A 23,125-nucleotide genomic window follows, 5' to 3' on the forward strand; every position below is an offset into this window, starting at 1 on the left:
GGGTAATGTTTACTGACTTGACAGCGACAAGTTACTGCAATGGTGACCGTACAGCAGTCGGCTCTTTAGAGACAAAAAGCAGCTACAGTCTGTATGACTGAGAAAAAGAAAAGGAAAAGAACCTCTGCTGCAGGAGCGTTAGTCACCTTTCTCTATTACTAATCATCAAGTGAGATCGACACAAAGGGATATTAAACCTTAACAGAGAAATCTGAAGAGAAAGAAGATGTCAAGCTCTCCTGCTACTGCTTAAAAACATATCGAGCCAAACAAAGATAACTAGGGTCACTAACAAGTTTAATATTACAAAAAAAAGCTGAAAACTTAAATTTCAGTTTTAACTAAATAACCTTAAAGGAATAGTTTAACTTTTTGGGAGATAAGCTTCTTTGCTTGCTGGGTTGAACATATTGATACTACTCTCACGTCAATCCGGTACACAAGAATCTGTAGCCAGAAGACAGTTAGCTTAGCTTAGCATAACAATTAGAAACAGGGGCAAAACAGCCTGGTCAAAAGGTAATACAATCTGCCTACCAGGATCTCTACAGCTCACAGTTTCACAGTGAGCTGTAGAGATCATAAGGAGATCATAAGGATATCTTATTTATTTAATCCGTTTTAATCCGTTCAAAAACCTGTTGGTAGGCAAATGTTGTTAGATTTGGACAGAGCTAGCCCTTTCCATCTGTTTCCAGCCTTTATGCTAAGCTAAGCTAATCATTGCATCCCATCTAATGGACAGATATTTGAGGTTGTTATCGATCTACGCATCTAACTCGAGGCAAGAATGCGAATAAGTGGATTTCCTCAGGGATCAAAATTCAAACAATTAGATTACTTGGACTGTAAGAGCACTTTCTTATATTTGATAACTTTTAAAGTACCTCAAGTTGCAAAGCATGTACAGTATATTACTTTGAGAAAGTTGCAGGACCGTAGCATGGATAGCACTGCAAATCCACAAATGCTAATGTTAATTGTCGTTATTGTGAAGTAGTAGCATGTACTCACTGTCCTCTGGAGGTGTGAACCAGGAGTGTGACTAAGGTGGACGTGGCGGGACACACACAGTTCAGTGCCAACATGGCATACTTGAACTCCTCTTCACATACTACGTGATCTGATTGAAATGGATAAATTGCAATGATACAATATGTTAGACTGAGGCTGGGTTGCACCAACAAGGATTTAACATTAAATCACGTTGCATGTAACTTTAAAACCATCTTAAAATTAGGATTTAAACTAAACCTCTCTTTAAACATCAGTTTAGTTTTTACTCTTAGCTTAAGGAAGTTTAACTTTTAAAATGGCTGCCTTTTTTAAACGGATTAAGTAAAATAATCAAGTAATCAATAAGTAGGCAGTCTTCACAGCACTTACCTGCAAACTTCACATGGAATTTATTTTCTGGTTTGAGAATTTGGACGTAGAGAGGACAATTTGGAGCAAAATCCTTTGCAGCCCAAGCCCTTAAAATAGTCTGATGATCCTGTGGGACAAGAAAAGGCTCCGTTTCACTCATCCAGTAAGTCATTTGTAAATGCAATCTGAATTTTATGGACCATAAAGTTTCACTCAGTGACTCAATGGGCTCCCAATACTCAATGGCTGGGCCACACAATCACAACGTCGTATGAATATCTCAAACGTTCTCGGCTAAATTGTAATGGAGGGGAGCGTCAGGGGGAAATTGCTCCATTTAAATCATCGTTATCGTGAGATAGTTTGTACTGGACTTAAAGACTCCTGTTGACGAGACTCACGGCAGCAGTTCGGTCGACCTCGTTCCTGCTGCTGAGGATGAAGCAGGCCTCAGCATCGTCCATCCTGAGCATAGATAGAGAGAAGAGACAGAAAGAAACAAAAGACAGCCGTTTCACGGGTTGATGACTGTGAGGAGGACCAACATCAAATTCATTATTTACAAAGAGATCAATGCTTTGTAGAAAAGCCAGGAAGGTGTGAGTACTAACGTCCTGTGACAAAAGCTTAACGGCCTCATTCTAGTGGGAAAACAATCCCGCTGATATTTGACTTGAGAGCGCAGCACTAGCGACACACGAGGGGCAGAGATCATTCATTTGTGACAGTAGACACACATGAACTGCTAAATGAAAAGTTTGAAATCGTTCAGCGTAGCAGGGCTGATGTTTCCACGAGGCTCACCTGTCTGGGTGATTTTATTTATCACACGTTGGTGCGTGAAATTGCCATGGAATCTAAACGCCTGCATAACGTTGCACATTGAAGAGGGGTTCTTAAAAAAAAAAGGAGACGGGCCTCCTGGACAGATTTATTTTAATTTCACACTATCATGTCCTAGTGAGAGGAACTTAGACTCCATTTCACTCGAATCTCATCATAAGCTGCAAAACGTCTGCCAGCAAGCAGCAAGATCCGCCTGAACGGACACACTGGGGCTGGACTACTTAGTAGGGACAGAGACGATATGAACAGGTCAAACATATTCCAGTGTGAATATTACCAGTCTCTATAGCTGCCCATCCTATGTGGCCTTTGCTGTGAGCAGATGATCGATGTAGATTGAAATCCCATTACACTGACGTGCAAGCAGAGGGCAGCCAAGTGAACGTGTAAGTACTCTGGACTCTGATTTTCAGTGGAGGACTTAAACTTTACTGTAATTTAAAGATTCTTATTCAGAAAGTAAAATGAATAAAACATAGATTTTGCGCTAGACTTAAAGTCGAACCTTTTAAAACGACATTATGTGCAGGTTCAATGACTGACTTTGTTGGACATTAATACAGGGCCTGGTTTCATACAGCCTGATAATCACATTGGGTTGCCGTTAAATACACTATTCGGTGCATACAGTATATGCGGTTTTATAAAGAAAGGTGGAATCAGAGATGACACTCCCATCTGCTTAAATGCGTTTCGTCTGAATGACTCACTTGGCCCTCATCAAGTCCTGGTCCTTGAGGGCAGACCCTTGAAGGTAGATGACCCTCTGGGACCACAGAGGGATTTGGAGGATACGGCGAACCTGAATGTCTATCTCCGTTGGACACAGGATCACCACGTAGTAGTCCTGCAAAACAGGGTTTACGAATGCATTTATTTGAATCGTTGATTTTTCATGTATGGTATTTATACTGAACTACATACAACTGTTTAGTTTTGGTACCTGTAGTCTCGGATGAGCGTAGAACTCGTTCAGGAAATCCATCAGCAGGTCAATCTTCAGCGAGCTGACACACAACACCACATGTTTCTCCGTCTGCGCCCGGTGGCGGCTGTAGTTCCCTCCTAACTTCTGGCTCTCTATCCACAGGTATGCTAGTTCTTCAAACTGACAAAACGACAACAACGCCGACGTGATGTCAAATGCAACGAGACTTAAATGAATAATAAATGACAGATTGATTAGCTGCCTGGACACGGACGGTCAAAGCACTTATGTAAAGGTTTGCCAGGCAGCAGGAGTTCATTTGTATTGCTTCCCCAGCACGTCTGGGGAATACTCAATACTCAACAAGCGTTTGTGATCTTTAAAGATAAATCACACAGTGAATAGGTAGATTTATCATGCAGCAAGCGTGAGCCGATTGGGACTTGGCCTGAATTTTGAGTAATATTTGCAGACGTCTTCTGCAGCCAAAAATGTCAAATGTCAACTTTATTTTGTACTTTCTGTAGCCTGTGATAGCTGGAAGAAAATGTCATTTCATATTTGATAAGAGTCCCACAAAGGTCAGCACTAGATGCAGAACATGACAAGAATTGCCAACGATGAGACGGCACCTAGTACAAGGTTTACTACGGTGTGGAACCCTTAGTGGGGGGGGGGGGGGGGGGGGGGAACAGGTTAGTTCACCCTGCAGTCACTACCTGCAGCGGGAGCACCACCAGCGCAACACAGATGAGAATGACCACCAGCAGCTTGGAGGGCCAGATCTGTGGCGTGACGTCCCCGTAGCCCACAGTGGAGAAGGTGACGATGCAGAAATAGAAGGAGTCAAACAGGTTCAGGTGCTTCCCGGCTCTCTCTAGATGCTGGATCCCACAAGCTCTGCAGAAAGATGAGGAATTACACTTTATGATGCTACATCCGACATGTCTCCTACAGTAACGATAATTAAAGTATGTAAGCTTACTAGGGAAAGCTGTTTTAGCCCGGTGGACTGGATATAAAACTCAATTTGCCCAAGATCAAAGGGCAGTAGAGTAAACACACCTTAGGCTCCACATCAGTGCGTCATTTAAAGTGACACTATTGATTGCTCCGTCGGCTCCGCCTCCCAGCTTGTGCTAAGTCATTTGTGTTTTTCACATTGACGAGTTGGAGGTTTAATGAATCAATCAATGGGGATTTCTGACTGGACAGAGTGGAGGAGGTGGGTGTAGGCCAAGGCACACGAAGGTGCTTAAAGGTACAGTGTGTAGCATTAACATAAACAGTCACACACTTGTACAGCCGTGCTACTTGTTCGTGCGAGTCCAAAGTGCTTTAGATTGTAGGGTTTAAGTGAAAATGCATGTATTATGGGAAGTAGTGAGCTGTATGCTGGATAAATGACACTTGGATTATACTGCACATGTGTGAGGGGTTGTAACCAGATGTTTTGATATCTATTTTAAATGCGGAATCCAATCACTTCAATTCATGAAGACTTTTGTCTGTTAAAACATTCTCCGGTCAACGTGAAGGAATGCGAGAAAAACTTTTTTGATATACAAATGATCATTTTATGGGTAAAGTATTCCTTTAAAAAAAGCTTGATAAAAAACACAATAGTGTTATAAAAGCGGAAATCAATAAGACATAAGAAACTATGATGTACGGAAGGATAAGAAGGGTCAGCTGTGTTTTTCTCTTAATTCATCACATTTTCCTGCCGTGTTTTCTTGTTGTTAGTTCTTGTGTTCCGCTGCTGTTCATCACTATTTTGTAATGATCTACCTTGTCCACCACATACTACTGCAACTGTGGTAAAGATAATGTTTTCTCGGCCGTGTGGTGCACAGTTCAGGAAACAGATTTAGCAGGAAATGCATGTCTGTGTTTAACAAGAACAGAGGTTCACTCACCCAGTGAAAACCAGACACAGTAAGGTGCAGATGAGGATGAACACCTGGTTGAACATGGCAGAGTGGGTCCTCTGGATGGCACGATGGAAGTCATTCTGGACATGGGGAAAAAGAGATTACTAGATAGTCATCCATACCAATGACTGATAAGTAAGATACATTGCCAACTATAAGATGTGTAAGTTCTCAAGTCAAACAATGCTCGAAAAAAAAGGCATTTACTGTCTTTATATTTATCAACTTTGCGCTGATGATGGTCATGATGGATATAAATTATTAACAAACAAAGCCATACATTCATTACACACAACTCCACTGTCCTTTGTTGTCATACTACATTGCGTTTTCTCCTGCTCCGTCTCGAAATGCAGCAGCTCGCGACTCATTTCCAGTTGCACCTTGTTAGCATGTTCTGCCTGCCATCGCCTCCCTTCATCGCCTCTCCAAACTGTCCCTGTTTTCTCTCCATGTGCTGCTCCGCTTGGCCTCGGATTCTACCATCTGCCCAACTACCGCCTTGGCATGAGGCTCTTACTCTGTCACGGTCTCATGTGAATCACAGCGAGAGAACACACTACGCCAGTTGGATATCATCTAATTGCTTTGAATTCCATGTACCAGCACCTACTGTATGGTAAATCCTGGACAGTATTGATACTACAACAGCAGAATTCTGTGAACCCGGCATTTTTATCCCTTATATGTTTTTATGCTGCATTGCAGTGTTTTGTTTTGCCTGCATTTGAAATGTGCTGTAGCCCCCAATAAACTACATTTATCATTTTCCTGTTACGCACAGGCTAACAGTGTATTAAGTATTTGCATGCTTTGCAGTTGCATCATTAATCCCAGCGGCTGCTGGTAGCATAATCAAAACCAACTGAACGAGTGGGAGTCATAAGTAGCTGCCTATGAAACCATCCATAAAAGATACATACCTTGAAAAAAAAAAATGCTGTAATATGGATGTGTGTCTGTTTAATTTTAAACTGGAAGAATTCATATCATTTCTTAGGAAATTGTGAAAAAATGTCCTAGCGCCTCTTATCTTTTCTCTAAACAACAGTCGGCTCAGCTACCCTGATCTAATGGTTGGTGTTAGCTTAACCTAATTTATCAAAGCAACCAGCGTTAACAGCAACCATTGCCAACAATGTTACACAGACTAGTAGCTAATAACACTAGCCTCAGAAAGATACACTGGCTGGAGCACAGTGTCAGCTCAATTGAATTCTCTTCGGATTGCTAAATTGTATAAACCCAGGCAGCCTTTATTGCCCATGAGCTAAGGGTCTCCAATATGGCTGCGACATGATGGATAACCTACCTTCAAAGCCCTCAGTGGAAAAAAAACAAACAAACAAGCACAAACATGAGTTCCGTGTGCTCTTTCTTTATGCATTACAGCTATTGAAAATACTCACGATCATGTTCTCCAGGGCACCTTTGGCAAGCCAGCAGTTAAGAAACACCGGGACGAAAATGTTCCTCAATGGATGCCAGAAGATCTTTAAGGAAGAGAGGAAAGAAAGACGGAAAAGTGAGAAAGGGTGAGAAACATCAGTGACATATTTACTCGTCAACATAGCTGAGACGCGAAATGAAATCGTTATTCTCGATACGGGGAAGAAAATAAATTGACCCTTGGATGAGGTACGCAGTAATTGGGCGTTAACATTAGATTATCGTATTGCTCAGAGCGATACAATTCCAAAATGACCTTGAGTGTTAATACATTTTTTAATGGAACCTATTGACTGCTCAGTTAATTAAATGAATTACTCACTGTGATTATAAATGGCACTGAGTTGATCATCTCCAATATGAAGGTTATCTGGAAGATCTGCTCCCAAATGTTCCCCTGGAAAGCAAATTTATGGGAAGTGATTCAATAAACCAGCGACAGCGCAGATTGCTTTAGAGAGAAGTGCAATTCCAGTGATAATGACCGTTGTGGGAAGTCAGCCGAGACATGAAAACAATACTGTAAAACAGGCAAGAGGACAATGCTTTTGAATGTTACGAGTTGTAAGCCCGTGTTACTCTTATAATAAGATTAAAAATGCTTCATTCTTTGGTACAAACAATTTCTGTATTGATCTGAGTTCCTCAAAGCTGGAATGGAGAGGTTGGTAATTATAGTTGGGTCGGGAAACAACACTGATTGACCTGGTTTTGTTCTTCAGGCATTCAATGCACAATGCAAGTGCATGTTTGTGGAGCATGTTAATGATGCTTTACTAATGTGCAGTGTGTATATAAACAAACATAATTATTACCATATTCTTTGTAATTAAATCTCTCTCCATCACAAATGCTTTCTTCTAGATCTTAATGACTTTTTGAAGAGTTTACTTTGTAAACTACTGTTGAATTCTCTGCTCTTGCTTTGAGACATGTGTTATGTAAATTAGGTTTATTAGGGCCCTCGAACTATTACATGCTGAATTATGTATTTAATAAGGCCTTGAATAAAGGAAAGCTAAGCTATTTCCAAATGACAGGAAAAAAAAACATTTTATTTTAAGTCTTGTCTTATTTTGTGAACACTGGCAAGATGTAGGCCAGTTAATAAAGCATATGGATACAGTGAAAGTATGGTGGCAACTAAGCACAATCAGTGTGTGGGTCTGAATACGAATCACATATTGAGCAGCAGAGTTTACAAGGTTCAGTTTAGTGCTGGCCTTCGTCGATAATGCTTTTAAAAAGCTTAGTGAAGAAAATAAAAGTGAGTGACATCAAATCATTTTTGCAGTAGCTGAAAAAAAGAGATTTGTTCCTTTTTAAATATACGTAGACTGAATCCCTAAACAGTCCTCTGACAAAAGGGAAAAGAAGACATGGCAAGACATAAAAAGGATAAAAGAAACTGCAAATATTACAAAACTTCAGTGGATCACCACAGGGGACGGAAGCTGAAACATACAGAACAACACGTCCGAGAGACACGAACAGTCTCAGAGCAGCAAAGCTAAAGCTAAAATGTCCAAGCAAAGACCATATTTCAGGTTGTACTTCTGCTGTTGTACTGGACTGCATTACATCGCAGGAACTTTCCAATATGTTGTCAACCTCTTTGACAAACTGTACATCTCCCTCAGCTTATTCCTGCTCTTTGGCAGCGGAGGAATCTCACTCAAAGACTGACCCTTTGTATTTGTGGGAACTTGAGATATTTCCATAGAATACAATAATGCTGATATCTTCACTCACTACTTGCACAGTGCCCCCTTTAAATGCATATCAAAACCATTCGAGAGGACCAAAGTGCACCTTTAGAGGACTCGCATAGATGAAACAAAAACAGCACTTCCAGCCCTGTGCACTGGTTTATGTAACTCGTAACTGTGCGTGATGTCTGAGTCTAAATTTAGGGGCTAAAGTCTTCTAGCCCTGCGTCTCCGATAGGTGCACGGGCACTTGGACTGGACACTGAAAGCTGTCGGCTCACGAGGGAGTAGAAACAAGGTGTGCTGGACTTTAATCAGACAGCTGTAAGACATCAGCTCGGATTAAAGAGAGAAACTGTGCCCCAGTTCCTTACCTTGTAGCTGAGATATGTGATGAGGATGGTCTCCAAGAAACTGATTAAGGCCACCGTCACCTGGAGCAGAGGAGAGAGGGAGACCAGTGAAGCCAGAAACGGCAAACTCATCTCTTCTGCTCTGTGCTTGTATCTAATAAATGTCTGCTCATGTCTCTGGGCTGCTTTAAGATTTAGTTCAAACAGTGGAATTTGATTCACATCCACTTTCATTTGAGTGTTATTAGTCTCACCTGTATCGCCCATAGAGATTCCCGTCTGTCAACGCAGAAAATCAACGACCTGTCAAAAAAAACGTATGAAAGTTTTCTTAGGTGCACCTCCAGATAATTGCAACATCAACAACGAACGCACGTTCAGTTTGTAATGAAATGCCATTAAGACTGAAACATACCAGTCGATTGCTGCCGAGTCTGCTGTGCTGTTGTTGCTCCGACATATTGCAGTGTGGAGAAAAACACTGACAGGGGGAACACAAAAAGAGCGTGAACATGCGTGTGTGGAAACATACCCGCTGGGAAACATTTTGTTCAGCTGTTATGTTGCCATAAAGAAGAAACCCACATGTCTCTAAAAGCTGCTGGCAGTGAGAACAATACAAACAATCCACTGCTTCCACATGACTGCACAGACGGAGCGACACACACAAATAAAATCCTTTCAAAATAAATAAGAACACATTAAGATGCCGCCTGGATGAAGTCATCAAAAACACACATTTAATGTAGTTTTTAATTTCGGGAACTCCTCAATTGTGATGAAAGCAACATTTTGATATAAATGAATGTTCTCTGGTGTCATTATTTCTTTCACATTTGTTGCTCTATGCACATGGAAAGGTAAAAAATCCTCTGGCATACCACAGTCATGTAGTTCATTTCAAATATAATACCAGAGGATGATGATAGATGGCATTAAAAGGTGATAAGGAGGTAAGAGAAAGGTGCGGCATCTTCAAAAAACAGTTTCTGGACAGTTACAGCCTTTTGTGAAGCAAAGGACGTAGCATTAACTTTACTAAAGCATCAAAACCCATCAAGAAAATATAGGCACATCTGGAAAAGGGGCTGCAACTACCGAGAGGGACTCTCACCATTGGTTGTCGGCGACCTCCTTGGGGTTATCCAGGCTGACCCTCACCATGTAGAGGGCACAGGTGAGAATCTTCAGTGAGAAGTTGAACAGGCGGATTCTCAGGCCTGTGGACCAACAAAGACAAACGGTCTGGCTTACCGGAAGAGATGATCACCTGAAAATGAGTTTGTTTAGGTCTCTGACATTTTGGTTGGGTTGCTTTAAAGTTCTGCACACTTTTTTCCACCATGTAAAGTTCAGACCCTCCAGTTGTTGTGACCACCTCCTGTCATTGTGAGTCTACTGCTGACGACAGGCGCAGGCAGATCTCTCCTCAGTAGAAAGTTGATACTGCTCGAACACCAGTCGTTTAGGTGCATAAAACGGCTTTTAGTGAAAGGCTTAAAGAGGCCAGATGTGTCGAAGCCCTGAAGCATGACTAATGTAGTTCTATGCTGCTCTGGCACTCAGTCACAACGGATTTCCTCTGACGCATGGCTTTCAAACTCTCCAAGAATAACACAAAAAAATGACACCAGCACTGTTATGGGCGTCTAATATGAAGACGGACTACACAGAGCAAGATAAATGACTGACGGGATGGCACAGAAATAGGCAAGGGGGATTGTAATGTTTGTCGAATCACAATTCCCTGTTTGAATAAGTGCAGTCAATTTCTGGTAAGCACACACACCACCACCACAAAATATGCGGAACAGCCACTTGGGTGCAGACATGGCTGCTGGGCAGAGGGTGGTGCTAGTTGTATTACTCAATTCCAATCAGCCTCAGCAGCTTCCCTAATATCTCGTGACACGACCTCTTCTGATGAAGCCGGTGTCGATGTTAAAATGATTTGAAACTGGACAAGCAAACAGAGCTGCAAAGGCATAGAGCAACGGGCCCCTGCAGCCTGGTCTGACATTTTTCTTCCGAGTCTGCGGTTTTATGTCAAAGACTGCGGCAGGCTTAGTGACGGTGACACGTTGAGGGAAAGACGGCAGATGTCAGTGCCGGGGATGCGTTAACGACGTGTTCTACCAGAGACACAGAGTTCCCGTAAGTGAACGTTTGTACAACTAGACGCAAAAGAGTGGCTTCCAGACACAATGCACCAAACTGCTGCGCTGCACCAATGTCTCTTTCAGTAATGTTGTGGCATCGCCACTTTTATCTCCTATTGAGAAAAACCCTGCAGCGCTCCCTCGTTTCTCAATAAATGAGCCATACTCTGTCCTTGCTGTGCGCAAATGTAATGTACAACGCTTCACAATGAGCCGGCTAATGTAACAAGAAAATCCAACTGAGACCCAAGTGAAAAGGGAATTTAATATGCGTCATCACTGACTGCTATTTCCTACATTATGCTTTTATTTGTTCATTTAGCTCTGAGCATATCTAGCGGCAGCAAATCTCTTTTGCATTTATGGGAAGAGAGGAGAACGGTGGGATGCTCCCCGTCGGCTGTACTTACTTGACCTTTGGTTTTTGATGAAGAAAAGCTTCAGCCTCTCCTTGAAGGTGTTTTCGTTCACATAGAACTCCACCTGCACCCTGTGGGGAGCAGTCACATGATGTCAGTGTAAATGTACACAGGTGAGCATGCACGCAGCACCGCCCGCCAACATATATATACACAGAAATGGCCAAACGGTGTCAATCTTACCTTGGTATTCTATATAATCAGGTGGGAGACAAAGCAGTAGATATGCAGTGAGATTACTTTGGCGACAGACTAAGACAATACCGGAGCTTCGGTACAGATACCAAAATGATATACTTGGTTTAAGCAATAGAAACACGTTTTGCAACAAAAAGAAATATGCCATTTGTTCCTGTTTGGATAGCGTTTGCTAAAAAGTACCGTAAAAAGGATTGAGGTTTGATACCCAGCCTTAGTTTGCATCCTGCTGTTGTTCAACAAAAATGATGGTAATGTTAATTGTGCCATTGACATAATTGTGTTGGGTGAAGCTTTCCAGTAAAAAAAAAATGAAGCATGTGCTTTGTGTGGAAATCTAGTGCAGGAAAAGATGGGCAAGTCTCCCTTCTGATTACACTAATTCCATTACCCTCCATTTACCATCAGTCGTCGCACAGAGCTCTCCTTCACTATACAACTAAATCAGCCACAAATGCATATGAGCTTGAAACTCAATGTGCAGCACTGGTACTTGTTAAATAATGCAGATTATTACATAAATAAATGGCCCATTTTCTTCAAACACTGACAGTCTCCTAATAATGCACCAGCTAGGATTTATATGCACACTGTAAAGATATGACACATGCAAAAGTAAGGTCTTATTAAATGCTCTACTGAGACATTCGATCATCCAAATTGATCAATTTGTGCGTGTAACAGGGACCAAGGAGGGTTTAATACTTTCCATTTCTTCTTGATATTTCATGAACCCATTTAGTACCAAACCACATAATCTGAAATGTTGTTTGTCACTCCGGTAAAGACCATTTTCTTCAAACACTGACAGTCTCCTAATAACGCACCAGCTAGGACTTATATGCATACTGCAAAGATATGACACATGCGAAAGTAATACAAGTGAGAACATGAACAAACTTCCTGCTATATATTGACCATTACCACAAAAGAGTCCATTAATAAATGACAATCAGCTCCCTCCTGAAAAACTAGGCTACTTCAAATCACATGGACTGTTTTCTCACTGACGAATCCCGAGCAATAAAGGTTTTGTCGGACATAATGGACTTTAATAGGAACTTGACCAAACGATCTCTTAAGCGTGGTTACGTACTGTACTGTAGATGAATACGGGTAGTGGGACAGGCCTATTAACAGTTTCTGTAATGTAGAGAGCTTGTTGTCACTAATGAGCATGGAGGGGAATTAACTATGGCCTCGTTGTTCCAGGAGGGATCCTTTAGAGCCTTCCACCCTGCCTGACAAGATGAATAAAGAGTGCAAGACGGCAAGAGAGGAGAGTAGGAGTGCAATTACAGCAGCCAAATCCCAAGATAGGCATGTATGTGCAGATTAAGAGTGTAGGTGGAAGAAAGAACAGGAGATATGAACCATATTCCAGCTGTTCCCCTTCTCTCCCTCTTCCTGGCTCTATTGCCATGGAGACAGCTTCACGGCAGGCTGTGTGCTATGTGTTTCCAGTACAAGTAGTTAGCCGTAGCTACACACATTTTCACACTCACACCCCCCCCCCCCCCCCCCCCCCCCCCCCCGACTCCGTCCTATACCTAAACACACTGCGAAATGTAGACCACTCAAACCAAGTGCAGCGACTGCTCTGTCGTCAGTGGCCTATCGGGAGATGAAGAACGCGTGTCGTCTCCATTGACACAGCTGTCAGAAGAGACATATAGGCAATAGCTACACGGGCTTCATGTTTACCCAGCTTGACTACAGACACCTGACCTGTATTACAGTCTGTAAACATTCGAGGCGGAGACACATTATCTGTAGCGTTGGCTCTGTATTTGATCGGATTTTATTTGAAACGAAACAATGATCGTGAGGGTGATGACTGACTTTTAGCCCGGTTTGAGGGTGTTTTTATCCACACTGGCTGAACTGAGTAGTGCTGCTATTGTAACATTGTTAGTCATTCTAGCAGCATAGCTCTTCCTTGCGCTAACACTTTTGCTGGTTGTTTAATATTATTGGATCTCATGCAAGAATATTTCCGTATTCTTATCTTGCTCTTCCTTTTTTCTTTCGTAGGATTGTGCCACGTCAGATTCAGCAAACGCTCCTGACCTCATAACTGTGTAAATGCACAGTGCCTGGCTGTAAGTGTTTGACGGGGTCACATTTACCCCGTCAAACACTTACGGCCAGGCACTGTGCATTTGGTCATTTATCTAAGTAGCTCTCACTAGAGCTACAAATAGCACTTCTTTCAGCTTGGCGTGCTGACCCACAGCAGTACCTCTTAAGTACTTACGCTCTTTTCTTTGGCATCGCTGTTGTCTGCAAACCATCAGCACCAATCTATGGACATTAGTAAGACTTCGCAAATATAAACAAGCAGTTTGAATATCATAGAGGGCAGATAGACTTCCTAACCATAGGAAGAGACTCTCCCTTTACATATAACAGAGAATCAGTACCAGGTTCGTGATCATAATGAAAGAAATGAGGAGATAAAGTAACCTGAAAGGAAGATGGAGTCTGGAGGGCACGACCAGTAATCACACCTTCAGTGTTAAAGTGGCACAAGCAAACACAAATACACGGAGTACACCGTGACCGCTGCCAGTGATAGGATTACAATTTGATGCACCCTTGCCTGAAACACAGAGTACACAACTGCATTATAGACTATGTAAATAAAACATCACACAGTTTGTTGACCCCGAGATATTCTGGCTTACAGAACAGAGCTGTTCGAACGGCTGCATTAACTCTCGTGAAGGAAAGAGAGCAGATGCTCTGCGCCATATGGAATACACGTCAGAAGATTGCAGGGGCAAGCACAGGTAAACAGCAGTAGCAGTAAAGCCTCGTGCAACATCACCGTGGACTAAAATCATCAAGGGAACTCTGTGAGGAAGCTACAAAACGTCTATCCTGAGACAACGCCAGCGTCCAATAAAAATACATTCCCATACAACTTATCTGCACTCTCAAGTACATTTCGAGGGAAACTCATTTTCTACTTAGTTAGGTTCAGTAAAAAACTTAACTTAGCTTAAAATGACTATGGAGTTCAAAACAAAACTAGCACTGATGTTTCCGTTTGCTCAATTATAGTTAAATTACACACCAGGGTTCAACGCATGTGGCTCAGAAATCTAACTGATCAAAAAACGATTTTTACTACACACCCCTACACAAAGTTGTTTTATCCATTTGTGGTTCTCAAATAACATTTCATTTCAATATTTGTTTTGCTCTGTCCCCCCTCTGCCTGCCCTCACACATGGGGCCAATATAGAATCTGGAGGAATTCTAAAAATATTACACTTGAATATGAATATTCAAACGCTGTGGATGTCTTTGTTATCCTCTACTTCAGCTCCACCGAGCTGCATCTAAAACTTCTCATGGGCCAGACATGGGCTGTTGCAAATGTGAAAAGTACTTTGTCAAATGGATACTGAAAGCAGGACTGTCAACAGGAAGATGTATGAGTTTCTGTTATAATCAGATGTGGGGAGGATAAACACCTTAATGGGAGCTGGGAGGCCTGTGGGCTACTAGGATGAATGTGAACGAGCAGGCCGAGGTCATTTCAGGTCCTCTAAGGCATCCGAGCACTCTGTAAGCGGCTGTATGTGTGCGTTGGAGTTGTGGAGAGGGTCCTAGCTGTTCTGTGTGTGCACATGTGTTCAAGGACGTAGAAATCCCAGAAGCATTTTTGTTCTAAAGCTTTTGCTAGTGTAAGTGCACAGCAGCACAATTTATTATATTTTAGCCTTGAATCAGCATGTCAAAGACGCTGATTCAAAGCGGTTGTCGCGTGTCTATAAAAGGAGTTCTAACACAAATGCGCAGTTTTAATGAGAGCGCTGCTCACTTTATGGATGACTACACTGTTTGTGTAATACCAAATTAATCTTCCTGTTGACTGAAGTGAAAATTTCAAAAGCACAGAAGCTAAATAGTGAATAGTTGGATAACACGCTAGACAGTCCCTGAGACGGGTTAATCCACATGAAAGAGATTTTCCTTATTCCTAAAAAGAGACAATTGCAGAACATGTCCAACCCAGAAAAACAGAGGATTTAGGAGGATGCTGGTTGAGTGCAATGAACGCAAAACAAAACCAGACCAACTCTGCATTGGACTGTTGGCCACTTCTGTGAAAGACACAGAACTATCTATGCAAGGTGGTTATGTCGGCTTCTTGGTGGCCGCCCACAGACGCCATAATGACCAATTTGCTGTCCAGTTAGTAGGTTTGTTGCTCACTGTTTGATGATCCAACATCAACTACCACTAGGTTCTGCCATACTATTTACATTGAGGTAATTGGAAACAAAAATGAATGATAAAAGCTTACCAGAAAACAGGTGTTTTACAGATCCAAACCCCTAAATTCCCCTTAGGTTTAGACTCAGCACCATAAAAAAACCCTCAGGGCATAAACGGGGCATGAGAGCGTGAGGCTGTCAGATTAGACAATGGCATTTTTAGGACCTTGTAAATAAGGCCACAAAGGATTGTTCAAGATCTGCTTGCTTAGCATTAGTCTTTTTCAGAAATGTCTATCACAGAAAGATGCCAACATATTGGCCATCAAACTATAAATAGTAAAGCTCACAAAATGGAAGATTAAGTTAAATGTGCTCTGAGAAATAGGAGAAGAAATTATATCCCCAAAAAAAAAGGCAATTTTCTTGTATAAAAAAAGAAGAAGATTGAGGCCTCTAAAATCTTCAAATCAGCAAGGGCGAAACTCACTATTCCCTCCCCAACAGTGCAATCTTCTGTTTAGTAGGGGAAATGATGATGGCAGTGATTCTCACCCGAATGTGAAATTGTTTCATAATCGTTTTCAGAAAGTGAAGTCAAAGAACATTTGAATGTTTCATTTACTGCTCGATTGACGTTACTTTTCTCAGGGCTGTCAAGAAAATGTGTCTTCTCTTGTCAGACAGAAAACAGAGCTCTAGTCTCATCACACCAGCCTCTGCACACACTACGGAGACAGCAATAACAGCATGCCATTTGAAAAGAGTACAGTAGGCAGCATTACAAACAAACGTCAAGCAGTGTCAAATAAAGCCTTCAGAAACGAAGGCAATGTTTCTTTCACATCGTGGTACAGAAGAAAATCCACCATAAGTTAAGTTATAAAGCGCCTCCATATTGAGAGGAACCAGCTGTGGTGGTTCGAGCCCCCACCGAGAATGCACCTTGATCACCCGAGACCGAGATCATACTCGAGGTTTCATAATGTGCTGCTGCTGAACACAGAGAGAGGCTTGTGTTGCCGTTTGATTCCGGTGCACTGAAACCAAACATTGCGGTTTTCCTGAATGTGCAACGATGAACACGCTCTTTGATGAGCCGAAACCAAGATATTTCCTGTGATGTTTTAGTACAGTTTCAAGAAAAACCTCAATATATATCATTGGCTTTGTCTTTGCTATTTTGTGTTAGTGTAGCGTTTCATGGAACCAAAAGAGAAACGGCTAAATATGTGTTTGTATCAATGTTTATGAACCGTATTCCTTCTTATAAAACCAAAGGCAATATGTTCGGTCAGCCTGAACTTCTAGAGGTAGGATTAGCAGAAAAGAAAAAGAGGATAACAGTGATGAAGAGAACACTAACCTGTCAACACATGATCATAGCTCTCCACTTAGCACATCCCCAAGGAGAACAATCCACTTCCCAACAGCAGTACAGCCCCAGAAAACACCACACTCAAGAGGCATCCCACCACAGCGGAGTGATGAAATCTCTGCAGCAGGTCTCGCTATTGACATGCAAAACTACCAGCATGCATTGACTACATGCTGGTTGAAGAAAAAATTAAATAAAATCTACATTTATACTGCAGGCAAATCGGATTTGTTTCTCAAATCAGATCTTTAAGACAGGCCGTCTAGACTGTTATTTGTAAATGATCAGATCAGATTTGTGTGTTCAGACATCACTAATATATCAGATGGGCTGCTGTGGTAACGACGTAGGCATAATAACTATGTCGCTACGCTGGCAACGAGGATTTCTAACGAGGAAGCATTCGCCCTCAAAACAATCGCGCCGTCAAGTAACGTTGCAGAACTCCTCCTGGTGAACATTGTGAGAGGGAAGCAGCAGAAAATGATAGCAAATTGAAAGTGCCAGAGAATTTATCTGGGCGACTGTTGTTGTTCTCCGTTGTGCTTCATAGCGCTTTGCTAGTAGCAGCATGGTATGCTCAGCACCTCCACACCTTAAAAATTCAATTTGAGCAGTCGGAGCTTCCAGGCTGAGACACATCCGACTGGAATCGCATTTCAAACCACCTGTGGTTTGGAGTTGCAAAAATTGCATTTCACTTTTTTTTTTGTTTCCCAGACATTCTTCAATCAATCTGGATACAATCTAGATACACCAAAAAAACGGATATGAGCTGTGAAACTTAACATGGGACAGAGATTTACAGATTCTAAATCCATTGCACTGGCACACTATTAGACCTAACGCGTCTATTCTTATGAAGATCAGAGGACCCATTTCTGCCAAGTCATAAATATACGGTACAAGCTTTAGGTCCTGAAAGCAAACTGGCCCCTGTATGATTGGATTTCTTGTGACTGTTGTTTTCTTTTACAAATCGTATTATTGTTGCAGTGGAACACCAACAAGATGAAACACACATTGACCATGTAGCAAAGCAAAACATTTCATCCAAAAGAGGAAAAAAGCTAATGACTGAATTTTAAAGAATTATTTTCACAAATTCCAAACAAACATTCACTGTCAATTGCTGATGTGGCCTCCATGCTTCACCTCAGCCTTACTGCTGAGATGTTTTTTTTATTTTATTATTATGAGTTTTTCTCGGACATATAGCGCTGTTTGTTGTGTGTTCCGTCACTGAAAAGCAGCGGAGGAGATAAATAAATCAGGTCTTTTATTCTGCAAGTTGGCAAAGGCTAAAGTCATTTCATTATTTGTTTACAGGCCTACGTATGAGCATGTGTTCATTTTCATGGGCTATCGCTGTGATGTATTTGATGCGATTGTTGCAGTTTGTTGCCCTTTTCTTTCCAATGAAAAAGTAAAGTCAGATTTTTATCTTCATCTCTCATTAGACAAAAATGGCAAAGTGCAATTTAAGTTAAGAATGACAGCAGGTTTGAGGAAAGTATGACAGCTTGTGTTGTCGCCTTCGAAGCTTCGAATTTTTCTGGATATTCCTGTCCAGATACTGAAGAACACTCTTTTGTATGATCAGAGAGTAAGCAGCATTACACAGCATTAGTACAGCACAAACAATTGACATGTTGGTGATTTCAGCACCTATTTCACCAATATAACCCACAGTGTGTCCAGAGACTCATCTTGAAGCCAAGATCTAACATCCACAACAGTGATAGAGTGAAAACTGGTGTGCACATTCAGTCAAGGGACAGATAATACACCTGGAATACATTAATAAAAACAGACAAGCTGCCTTTTCACCATTTACTGTGACAAGACCGAATGTATCAAAACTCTGTTCTGTGCTAAATGTGTCTTTAAAGTCTTTGCCACAACAATTGCTGAAAAGGTAGCTACACACGAAGGGGTTATTCTCAGCATTCTGCAACCATTACCACAACAATCATTGCCCACTTTACAGATAACGTGTAATGGTGATATTACCTCCAAGGCATAATGTCCACATACAGTATATGCAAATTCCAAAGGAAACAATACTACGTGTGTGTGCTTTTGTGCTCGCAAAACAGTCCTGTGTAAAGTTACCATTGTAGATACAATCCATGCCATGCAAGCATGATGCTGCCAGGGACTTACTGGGCATTGGTTGAGTCCATACTGTACTCCTCTTGATACCTGGACGCAGCACACATGGACACAGATAGGCATAGGTTAGGAGAGAGTGAGGTTCGAGGAAGCAGGAAAGGGAAGGAAAGAGCAAAAGAAAAGGACGCGACTCAGGATGCCACTGTCATTTATTTGCATTCACTTGCATCTCGAGTCAGAATGCAACTATTGGATAACCTTGTAGAAGAATCTGAGCTCAGTTTGTGCAGCAAGAAGGCTCAAGATGAGGATCTGAGAGCATGTTAGCGAGTTGATGTCCGATCAGATCCTGTATCTGAGCAGCTGCTTTTTACTGCACACTTGAAGCCTACTGTCAAGATTTTTCCAACAAGGTTTCACTGAGTCACCTTCAAACTGCTGATACAAGTAAATATAACATTCAGCGGAAATTGACTGCATCTGAGCCCGAAAGGGAAACACGAAATGTATTTCAGAGACATTAATTCACAGGGCGCATGCAAGGCAAACTCTGCACATTAATTTGATCAAAAACGTTGTTGTTTCAGCTGACTAACGAACAGATGGGACACTTAATGCAAACCACAGGGGATCAGCGGACACACCCTCTCGGTCAAGCTCATAGGTTGAGTTGACCATGGAGAAAAGGGAAGTGTGTAACACTGAGGGAACAGACAGACAGGGAGACATACCCAGATATTGACCTTAATGGCTGACATATGGACAAGTGTGATGGACTATGTGGTCGAAGATTAAACACACACGTTTGATTTGATGCAGAACAAATTGTCTTGAGCGCTCTACGGCTTCCTTTGGAAACCAATAACTGACGCTGAACCGCAGAGTTGTAGTATTTCATGTACGGTTGGTGTGTCATTTGTTTGACTAATAGCATTAATTATGAAATGGAGCCACATTTGTGTCTTTCCTGTTACAATAAGTCAAATGTCTTCTTCAAAAGAAAACAAAAGTTCCCTTACTACCGTGCAGAAATGTACGGAAGCATTACATAACATACACAAGAGGAACAGACGACAGAGCTCCTCCAGAAAATGTTTGATATCTTACTCTGTATTGTAAAAAAACTCTGTCCTGATACAGTAAAAAACGGTTATTTATTTTACCTTTAGACTAGTATTGTTGGCGGCCCATTTGACATCAAATCTCATTCAGAAATAGTGGTTGGTTTGTTCAACATTCATTTTAACGATAAACCCATGTTTGAAAATGCTTTAAATGGTTTTATAATATATATTTTTATATATCGAAGAGACGTACCATTAATTCAGATACATTTTAGGACTGAACAGATTCAACTTATACTCTATTCCCAACAATCCTGCAAGTACAGTATGAGCCAGACCATATACAAATCAAAACTACATATGATCTAAATACACTTAGTTCACTTACTGTACAGCCCATTAGTTTTTATCTGCAAACCCCCTACAATGCTGTTGGTTCTCTTTGTAATATAAAGACATTAACTGTGCTTTAAGTCCCTCATCCTTACATGTAACCGGCAGAAATATTTCCCAAAGCTTTAAAACGACGTCAACAGAAATATGAATCGAGTACCACGTCTGTAGGTTATTGTACTCTTCTTGCAATTCACAGATGTGAGTGCACTGTTAGTCTAGGGAGTAAAATGCTTCAAGGCCAAGTCCAAAGCACATCTAAAAGTATCAACTTCAGCGGTGGATGTATAAAAATATAATTTAGGTTGATATCCCTTTGAAGCTTGTAAGTAATCAAAGTCTGTCTGCTGTGTAACGCAGGAAAGCTGAAGCCTTTTTAAAAAAAAAAGGACTAATGGAGTGTCCATTAAACCCCGGAAGTATAGGTCACAAGAGAGGAACTGTACTATGCCAGTAACTAATCAAGTACCGTTTGGCATCTCGACAACAGAACATAGTCGATTATTATGGTCCCCAGGAACCAATGACATCGTCCACTGTGGAAATCAGCCCTATGGCTTTTAGTGGATGATGACAAAAGATGATTGACAACAATGTTCCTTCTGTAACTTTCTAATAAAGCTACCAGAAAAGGTGATTTTAAAACAATCACTACTGGAAGCTTGTAATTCACTGGAGGTTTTTGTGAGTAAGACCTTTAATGAACTGAAAATCCAGGTTTCTTTAGTTATAATCATATTGCATGAAAGAGTTTCCCATTTTTAAAAGCCAGATTCAATTCAACATTTAATTATAGACATAGTAGTGCATACAAGAGAGAGATTAAAAAAAAGGTATAAAAGGTACAAAGAAAGATGGACTGCCGGGTGTTTTGGAAACTTTCTGATAGCAGTAAAGTTCAGCTGCATTGAAGGATATGCAACAGCAAAATGTGCTGTATGAGGCAGAGGAAAACTTTATTTTCCAGCTATTTGAGACTAGCCATCGTCTTACATTGTGTACATGGTAATATGGCATAAGATTAGTCTTTTTCTGGTTAACTGGTTTTCCTGCACAAAATGTTGTGATGTTATATTTTCTCCATATCGCCCAGTCCTACAATTTACCGCACTTAATACTACTATAGCAGTGTGATTTGTTGGGCACCAGCTGCCTCTTTAAAAACTTAGTTCAGAAGTGAAAAAGCAATTTGGAAACGCTTAGTCTGTTCATCATAAACAGTGTACAGGAACAACATCAACCCCTCTGCTGTGATATCAGTGTCCATTTTGTGGCTAGTTGACAAACACTTTAATGAGCAATAAAGATGCTATCTGGATGCTAAGAGCTTTAGCAGTGTAGAGGATATGATTAACTGCGGCTCCCTTTGCCCCATTAGCCTACAACACTCACTCGACTCTGTTTCTTCATCGTAAATCAAAGAAACTGAACCATCCTAATATTCATGCAGTTAGCCTCATGCCCTTCACAAATGGTAAAACAAATGCAATAAAGAAGCGAATAGATCCTCACCTCTTTGCTGCTGATCTGGAATCACAAGTGTGAGCTGAGCTGCTGACACAACAAGTGCAAAATGACCAGCACTTTCAAACACATTCACTGAGAACGGCCTCAAGGACTGCCTAATAGAATGGGGGAGGGCCTCACACACAAACACACCATCTCTGCAGCAATTTCAAGGGCAAATGGGATTTGTAGTTTCCCTGCATCAGGAAGCTTGCCAACATATCAACATATACTACATTTCCCATACTGTTCCTCACTGCCACAGAGGCAGCTCAAGCTCTCCCCTCCAACATGATGACTAGTGGGCTCCAGTAACTTAACACCTGGTTAGGGAGGGAATCCAACAGCAGCAAACAACAAGATGCAGGACTGTAGTGAAATTATTCTGGCCAAAACCTATATGTTAGTACTGCTGAACCGTAAATAAAGCTGGTGGACACAAAACACCTTCGTACTCTATTTCTATTATAGCCGTTTCACAGAGACTACCCGTTTCTGACTGGCTGTCAGGTGTCGATTAAAACCTAATAATAACCCCCCCCAGACCTGGTTCTGGTCAACAGCTAAACCTCAGTTCTAAATCGGTCTGAAGGTATATTAAACTGCAGGTAACCATAGCAACAGTACCTCTGTACCTTTGTGTTACTTTACCAGCTACAGTGTCTCTTACTTTTAAAGACTACCAGTAACAAAGTAAAAAGAAATTAAATAACAGAAAAGAAATTAGAAATCGCAAGAAGTTTTATTTTGTTTGCCTCTGGCCGTGATATACGATGGCCAAGAACTTAGTGCGTATCAGGACAAGTCATCAGGTATTATCGATGACTCAGACAACCCCAGTTCTGAGTCAAAAACTCTGACGGGCTCAACCAAAACTTTACATCGCAAGTTCGTATTTTGTGAGGTTAGGCAAGCCGGCTGTTTGTCATGAAACAATAACACTCAGCGATCCCATTTCAATCTCTGGGACAGTTTATGAGGTCATTACGGATAATGTTGCAATCAATAGGCAGAAACGTTTGGTGGCTATACCGTACTGTTCTGGACAGTTTATGATTTTTGTCATCAATATTATAT

At 41.4% G+C, this 23,125-nt stretch overlaps 1 protein-coding gene across 1 annotated transcript in view; it reads right to left on the reverse strand.

The window, feature by feature from the left end:
• The window catches only part of kcnt1b (potassium sodium-activated channel subfamily T member 1b), a gene marked incomplete at its 5' end in the record, with an annotated part of 43,152 nt that overhangs the window by 14,407 nt on the left and 5,620 nt on the right, over positions 1 to 23,125 (reverse strand). The window contains 15 exons of the mRNA XM_079160792.1: positions 1,015 to 1,123; positions 1,387 to 1,495; positions 1,770 to 1,833; positions 2,925 to 3,061; positions 3,158 to 3,322; positions 3,862 to 4,075; positions 5,062 to 5,156; positions 6,486 to 6,569; positions 6,848 to 6,922; positions 8,609 to 8,668; positions 8,842 to 8,890; positions 9,003 to 9,068; positions 9,702 to 9,807; positions 11,157 to 11,236; positions 19,137 to 19,175. Coding sequence (XP_079016918.1) covers positions 1,015 to 1,123; positions 1,387 to 1,495; positions 1,770 to 1,833; positions 2,925 to 3,061; positions 3,158 to 3,322; positions 3,862 to 4,075; positions 5,062 to 5,156; positions 6,486 to 6,569; positions 6,848 to 6,922; positions 8,609 to 8,668; positions 8,842 to 8,890; positions 9,003 to 9,068; positions 9,702 to 9,807; positions 11,157 to 11,236; positions 19,137 to 19,175 — 1,452 coding nt within the window. The remainder of the gene's footprint in view (positions 1 to 1,014; positions 1,124 to 1,386; positions 1,496 to 1,769; positions 1,834 to 2,924; positions 3,062 to 3,157; positions 3,323 to 3,861; positions 4,076 to 5,061; positions 5,157 to 6,485; positions 6,570 to 6,847; positions 6,923 to 8,608; positions 8,669 to 8,841; positions 8,891 to 9,002; positions 9,069 to 9,701; positions 9,808 to 11,156; positions 11,237 to 19,136; positions 19,176 to 23,125) is intronic.

The sequence above is a fragment of the Pholis gunnellus genome, assembly GCF_910591455.1.
Source record: "Pholis gunnellus genome assembly, chromosome: 6".
NCBI classification, from domain to species: domain Eukaryota; kingdom Metazoa; phylum Chordata; class Actinopteri; order Perciformes; family Pholidae; genus Pholis; species Pholis gunnellus.